The 7,656-nt window shown below is 51.1% G+C and overlaps 1 protein-coding gene across 2 annotated transcripts in view; it reads left to right on the top strand.

Annotated features, from left to right (window-relative positions):
- Positions 1–5,704: 5,704 nt before the first annotated feature.
- Positions 5,705–7,656, top strand: part of RNF8 (ring finger protein 8) — a 41,024-nt gene continuing 39,072 nt past the window's right edge. For both annotated transcript variants that reach the window (XM_017345090.3, XM_008262860.4), the window contains exon 1: positions 5,705–5,946. In XM_017345090.3, the coding sequence (XP_017200579.2) occupies positions 5,842–5,946 (105 nt within the window). In that variant the 5' untranslated portion in view covers positions 5,705–5,841. The remainder of the gene's footprint in view (positions 5,947–7,656) is intronic.

The following is a 7,656-nucleotide window of genomic DNA, read 5'->3' as shown; positions in this document are numbered from 1 at the left end:
GCTGCTCTGCTTTCAATCCAGCTCCCTGCTAACACACCTGGCAAATCAGCAAAAACCGGCCCAAGTCCTTGGACCTGCACAACCCATGTGGGAGACCCAGATGGAGTCCCAAGCTCCTGGCTTCAGTCTGAACCAGCTCTGGCCAGAGCCATTTGGGGAGTGAACTAGTGCATGGAAGATCTTTCTCTGTGTGTCTCCTCTCTCTCTGTCACTCTGCTTTTCAAATAAACAAAAATAAATCTTGAAAGAAAGAAAGAAAGACATAAATCCAAGCAAGGTGCTGAGCGTAGGGGTGGGACTGAGTCAGTGGAGACGGCAGGGTTTTTCTAGGGTGAAGCTGGTCTCTGTGACACTCTAATAGTGGATATGTGACAATTTGCATTTATCAACAACCCATAGATTCTTGCAGTGAGTGAATCTTAATTATACATCGACCTTAATGTATACATTAACCAATAATTATTAATGCCAACTATTCACATTATAAAGGATCATTTAATAAGTCAGGGATCCTAGATAAAAATGCAGATTGTGACCAAAGAATCTTAACTCTCTGGGTGCAGGCATTACGGCACAGCAAGCCAAGCTACCATCTAGGATGCCCTCTGCGTCCTGCTTCTATTTTTTCCATCCAGCTTCCTGCTAATGCACCTGTGAGGCAGGAGACGCTGGCCCACGCGCTTGGGCCCCTGCCATCCATGTGGGAGACCTGGATGAAGTTCCTGGTTCCTGGCTTCAGCCCGGCCCGGTCCTAACTGTTGCAGGCATTTGGGGAGTGGATCTGCAGATACCTACCTACCTACATACATATATATATATCCTTCTCTCTGTCACTCTACCTCTCAAATAAATGATAAATAAATAAATAAAACCTTTTAACAAAAGGACTCTGTATTACAAATATATGAAACAACCTTTCTGCAGGGGTTAGGGAAAAGGGTTGCTGAGCTGAGTAACTTTGGAAATGAGTGGAGTTTGTAAGACTCACAGCAAAAGACCTGCATAGGAGCACCACACTGTAGTTGGTAAACTTGTTTCCATAGATGTATAGGCCAACAATTCTGCCGCTGCTACAGCTGGAAATTAAGCACCAGGCAAAGGGCTGACAGTCGGTGTGGGTCATGTTTCTCACTTTTCCAGGGCAAGGTGACAGCTAAGCACAGCAGATAGCTGGAATGATCCAGGCGGTCATGGGTTAGAGTGTTAGGAATCAGTATGGGGCCAGCGCCGCGGCTCACTAGGCTAATCCTCCGCCTAGCGGCGCCGGCACACCAGGTTCTAGTCCCGGTCGGGGTGCTGGATTCTGTCCCGGTTGCCCCTCTTCCAGGCCAGCCCTCTGCTGTGGCCAGGGAGTGCAGTGGAGGATGGCCCAGGTGCTTGGGCCCTGCACCCCATGGGAGACCAGGAAAAGCACCTGGCTCCTGGCTCCTGCCATCGGATCAGCGTGGTGCGCCGGCCACAGCGCGCCGGCCACGGCGGCCATTGGAGGGTGAACCAACGGCAAAAAGGAAGACCTTTCTCTCTGTCTCTCTCTCTCACTGTCCACTCTGCCTGTCAAAAAAAAAAAAAAAAGGAATCAGTATGGACGCATGGTTAGCATGTTGGCCACCATAGCTGCCGGCTTTGAATTCATAGATTCAACCAATCTCAAACTGAAAATATTTGGGGAAAATTGCGTCTGTACTGAACACGTACAGACTGTTTTTCTTGTTAGGATTCCATACATAATACAGTAAAACAACCATTTACATGGCATTTATGTTGCTTGTTAAGTAGTATGTCTAATCCAGAGATGATTAAAAGCAAAGGGGAGGATATGTGTAGAGTTATATACCAATATTGTGCCATTTTGTATAAGAAAATATAACAGCTGTGAGTTTTAGCATCTGTGGGAGGTCCTGGAATCAGTCTCCATGGATTCCAAGGGACAGCTGTACACACATATTCTTGTATGTATGTATAAATATTCATGAGTGTGTATATATAAAAGGGCTAGTATTTTTTTTAAATATTTATTTATTTGAAAGTCAGAGTTACACAGAGAGAGGAGAGAGAGGAGAGGCAAAGAGAGAGAGAGGTCTTCCGTCCAATGGTTCACTCCCCAGATGGCCACAACGGCTGGAGCTGTGCCAATCAGGAGCCAGGAGCTTCTTCCGGGTCTCCCACATGGGTACAGGGGCTCAAGGACTTGGGCCATCCTCTACTGCTTTCCCAGGCCATAGAAGAGAGCTGGATCAGAAGTGGAGCAGCTAGGTCTCGAACCGATGCCCATATGGGATGCCGGCACTTCAGGCCAGGGCATTAATAACAGGGTTAGTATTCACCATAGACTTTCTGTCTCTGTCACTTGAGAGGGGGCATAGAAGCAATAACATCCTAGTGGGGCCAGCGCTGGGGTGCAGTGGGTTAAAGCCCTGGCCGGAAGAGCCAGCATCCCATATGGAGTGAACCAGCAGATGGAAGACCTCTCTCTCTGTCTCTACCTCATTCTGTAACTCTGTCTTTCAAATAGATAAAATAAATCTTTAAAAAAAAATCCTAGTAGCAATGAGAACAGGTGGTGCCCAAATCCAGGTTTCTAAAGCTGTATTTATTCACTTATATGAAAGGTAGATTTACAGAAAAAGAGAAAGAAAACTTCCATCTGCTGGTTCATTCCTCAAATATCAACAACAGCCAGGAGCCAGGAACTCCACCCTGGTCTCCCACATGGGTGGCAGGGACCCACATACTTGAGCCATCATCTGCTGCCTCTCAGGTGCATTAGCAGGAAGCTGGATCAGAAGCAGAGGTGGGGCATGATCCCAGACACTCTGATATGGAAAGTGGCAGTTTAACCCGCACCACCAAACCTGCCCTATGCACCGTGGTGTCTGACGCCATTTTCCAATAAAAGGAACCAGGATTCCTTGGGAAAATGACTTGTCCTAAGTCCAGAGCATCCTGTGCAGAAGTTAAGGAGCTCCTCAATAAAACACAGTGATAGGAGTATGTAAAAAGGGCTATTACCACCAACTGAAAGAGTTCTCAGTGGCTAAAATAGGAATTGACTAACAATCAATAAGGCAGTATTGGTTTATAACCCAAAATATAAAGTAAATATCCATGAATCTGCTCTAATATAAATAAACAGGGGAGAAGAGACAAACCTCCTGCTTTGACAAACCCAAATGGTTTACGTAGAAACCCTGTCTTTAAGGAAATGGAGCATCACTCCCCACTCCTGCAGTGTGGACTGTGAGTGGTGGCTTCCTGTCGCAGAGTACACTATGAAAGGAGGGGAAACCCTGATAAACACCTCTCCAGCCAGGTGATCAAGATGAGTGTCAACAGTGATATTTGTGTTGACAGCATGTATCCCTGATATGATGTGATGAAAATGGCACATAACCTCTGCAGTCTTCCTCCCCAAAGCCCAGCACTCCCGTCTAATGGTGAGCAAAACATGAGACAAATCTCAACTGAGGGTCACTCTACAAAGTACCTGGCCAGTGTGCCTCAAGTTGTCAAGGCCTCAAAAACAGAAAGCCTGGAAAGCCATCAAAGCCAAGAGCAGCCTAAAGAGAAATGCAGACTGAGTATAAGGATGGCCTCTAGGTGCACCTGCTGTTCCTGGGGCAGAAGGCTCAGGTGAGGTGCGTGCACTAACAGGCACCCACACACAGCCTAGGGAAGTGTGTCCATGGGTCTAGCTGCAGCTCCCACCAATTTTCTTGACCTCCTGTGGGCCTCGGTTTTGTTTTTTTTTTTTTTTTTTAAATTTTTTGACAGGCAGAGTGGACAGTGAGAGAGAGAGACAGAGAGAAAGGTCTTCCTTTGCTGTTGGTTCACCCTCCAATGGCCGCTGCGGCTGGTGCACCGCACTGATCCGATGGCAGGAGCCAGGTACTTCTCCTGGTCTCCCATGGGGTGCAGGGCCCAAGCACTTGGGCCATCCTCCACTGCACTCCCTGGCCACAGCAGAGAGCTGGCCTGGAAGAGGGGCAACCGGGACAGAATCCGGCGCTCCAACCGGGACTAGAACCCAGTGTGCGGCGCCGGCCATGGGCCTTGTTTTTATCCTTTTTTCTTTTTTTTTTTTTTTTTTTTTTTTTAAGAGAGGGAGAGAAGGCTGGCACTGCAGCTCAATAGGCTAATCCTCCGCCTGTGGCGCCGGTACCCCGGGTTCTAGTCCCGGTGGAGGTGCTGGATTCTGTCCTGGTTGCTCCTCTTCCAGTCCAGCTCTCTGCTGTGTTCTGGGAGGGCAGTAGAGGATGGCCCAGGTCTTTGGGCCCTGCACCCGCATAGGGGATGGGGGGAGGCACCTGGCTCCTGGCTTCGGATCGGCACAGCACACCGGTCGTAGCGGCCATTTGGGGGATGAACCAATGGAGGGAAGACCTTTCTCTGTGTCTCCCTCTCTCACTGTCTAACTCTGCCTGTCGAGAGAGAGAGAGAGAGAGAGAGAGAGGGAGAGAGAGAGAAGGAGACAGAGAGAAAAGTCTTCCATCCGATGGTTCACTCCCCAGTTGGCCGCAACAGTCAGAGCTGCGCTGATCCAAAGCCAGGAGCCAGGCTATTCTTCTGGGTCTCCCACATGGGTGCAGAGGCCCAAGGACTTGGGCCATCTTCTACTGCTTTCCCAGGGCACAGCAGAGAGCTGGATCGGAAGTGGAGCAGCCAGGACTCAAACCAGTGCCCAGATGGGATGCCAGCGCTTCAGGCAGTGGCTTTATCCCCTACACCACAGCACCAGCCTCCCACTTACCTCTTAGTAAACACTAATAATTTACTGTTGTACTGTGCATGATTCATATATATATACTTCCCTTAATTTAACATAAGAAGACTTGAGAATAATTTACATACCATCAAGCTCACCCATTGGCAGTGTGTATTTCAGTGACATATCCATAAATCCGTACACGTGTGTACTTTCAGAACATTTTAATCACCTCCCCAAATTCCTCTAAGCCCATCTGCATTCAGTCCTGCTCCCACCTCAGCCCCAAGTAAGCTGCTTTGTGTTTATATAGTTTTGCCCAGTATAATTTTTTAAAAGTTTGGTAATCAGAGGTGAGCATTTGGTGTAACAGTCAAGATGCCACCCGGGACCCTGATCCCGTAGCGGACTCTGAGTTCAGCCCTGGCAGTGCTCTCCACTCCAGCCTCCCGCTAACGGGCACCTGGGAGGCAGCAGGTGATGGCTCTAGTGATTAGGTCCCTGCCACCCATGTGGGAGACTCCCGCTGAGTTCTTGTCTCCTGGTTCCAGCTTTGCCAGAATCGGGGAAGTGAATCAGCACAGGGGAGCTTTGTGTTTGTCGTCTCTCTCTGCCTTTCAAATACATAAAATTAAAATCCGGCAATGAAAGGAGATTCTCAAGATAGATGCTTTTTAGGTACAAACAGGCTTAAAAATTATCGCAACCCTACAGTTCAAAAGTGGGCTAGTTTTAAATAAAGGCGGCCATCATCGTTATCACGCGTTCATAATGCGAAAACAAATTTTCTAAGACGAAAATTGAAGTGAAACTCTAGTCTGGGGATGGTAGAACCTGGACGGTGGGCCAGGTCAGTTACAGGCTCTGGCCACGCCCACCACACCTGCGCCTCCGCCCACGCAGGGGTCGGGCGTCCGCGCCCCACCCTGCCAAGCCTTCCTGTTGCGCAGGCGCAACGCTCCCTCTTCCTACCGGATCAGGCGGGGCTCGCAGCCCGATCTCGCAGCATCGATCGCGGTCGCTCGGCGATTGCTTCTGTCTGTCGTTTAGCTATGGCGCGCGCCGGGCCACACAGAGGCTGCTGGAACGCGAGTCGGGGTCTCGCTCAGTGCTGAGCGCCGAGCGGGGCCTAGTGGGCTATGGAGAAGCCCGGCTCCTTGGCGACGGGCTTGCGGTGCCAGAGCTGGTGCTTGCGGCGGGTGGGGATGAACGTCGAGTGGCTGCTGCTAGAGGACGGGCGCGAGGTGAGGGGGAGGGGTCCCGTTGAAGCGGAGGAAGGGGTTGAAGGAAGCCGGGGGGCCGGGTGCGGGGGTGGGGAAGGGAGCTGGGGGCCGGGAGGGGAGCGAGGCGTGACGGGTGGGTCCTGGGAGGGAGAAGGGAGAAAGGGGTTCTGGTGCCGATGGTTGAGGAGTCCGAAGTGGGAAGGACCGGGGCGAACTAGGGATCGAGTAGGGGACGGGAAGAAAGTCGGGGTGGGCTCGAGGGGAGACCCGCGGAGTTACGAGACGGGCCCTCCGGGGCCGAGGGCAGCCGAGCCAGCAGGTGCCGCTCCGAGAGGCCTGGGCCCGGGGGCGGGCTGAGCTGGAGGCCGGCGAGCGGGCAGCCGCCGTGCGGAGGGGCCCAGCGGGAGGGGGCGTGCGGCGGCTGAGGAGAAGGCCGGGGCCGGGGTCTCACGGAGGAACTGTCGCGGGGCTGGGGCGGACGCAGGGCAAGGGCGCCGACTTTGTCGAGTTTCTTTCGAAGATGATCCCGAGTTTGGGATTGTGCCCCTTAAAATACTCAGACTTTGATGGAGAACCGTCTTCCTTCTTTTCAACTTTTTTATTGGGGGGGGGGGGGGTGTTGGCGTTTGGAGATGGATCCCGTTTATCCCGTGACTCTGGGTGCCGCCGAGTGGCATCCCCCTGAGGTGGGACAGGGGTAGGGATTCAGAATTCTCCCCGGAGGTGGCTGGTGTTTGTTAATAAAGGCATCAGCGTCAAATTAAAAAAAAAAATTTTTTTTTTTTTGAGGAAAGGCAAGGCACGATTCCTGCTGGCGGCCGCTAGCTCTGGGTAATGGGCCTAGCCAGGCCGAGGGAATCGCTAGAGTTCGATTGCTGTCAGTTTGGGAAGGAGAACCGGGGTGACTGGGGCCCCCTGGACTTTGGAGATAATACGTATGAAAGGTTCACTTGGCAGTAATACTGGTGATAGGTTATTATGCCTTAAAGACACTTCGATTATTAGGTATGTTTAATTAGTGGTTTTTTTTTTTTTTTTTTTTTTGTAAGCTAGATAGTCTTAATTTAGTCTTCCAAGTGTTTGTTGAACGCTGAGAGGAACAGATGCCAACTTGTGCCCTCAAAGAACTCAGGCCGGGCATTGTGGCGCAGGCCGTTAAGCCAGGACCTGCCGCCATACAAGCCCCCTGTTTGAGTCCCGCCTGCGTCATTGCCATCCAGCTCCCTGCTAATGTGCCTGGCCAAAGTGCTGGGGCCTTAGCCACCCACATGGGAGACCCAGATGGAGTTCTGGGCTCCTGGCTTATATCTGGCCCAGCCACAGCCCCAGCAATTGTGGCCATTTGGGGAGTGAACCACCAATGGGAGATATTCTCTTCTTTCTCCCTCTCTCAGTCTGTAACTCTGCCTTTCAAATAAAATAAATAAATCTTTTTAAAAAAATTGTTCTGGCTTGTGGGGAAAGGGGATTGGCACAGGACAGCAGTCAGAACAACCTGGGGGCTGTGTGATGGAGTGCTGGATTATTTGCTCTGTGCTAGAGGGGTGATCCTTCCAGTCCTGCAGGGATTCAGTCCGGCCTTAAATGTTGCCAGAGGAGGGGGTAGCAGAGGGTGACTTTGTATGCTGTGCTTTGGTTAACATCAGCAAGACCTCTCTGCCTCCAAGTGTCTCTGCTGTCCAGGTGTTAGTTCTGGGAGTCACATGAGGCATTCATTCCTGTAGCCTGAGC

Source organism: Oryctolagus cuniculus, chromosome 5 (assembly GCF_964237555.1).
Source record: "Oryctolagus cuniculus chromosome 5, mOryCun1.1, whole genome shotgun sequence".
Lineage (NCBI taxonomy): Eukaryota > Metazoa > Chordata > Mammalia > Lagomorpha > Leporidae > Oryctolagus > Oryctolagus cuniculus.
The sequence above is the reverse complement of the archived record's forward strand: the minus strand, read 5'-3'. Positions and strand labels throughout refer to the sequence as shown.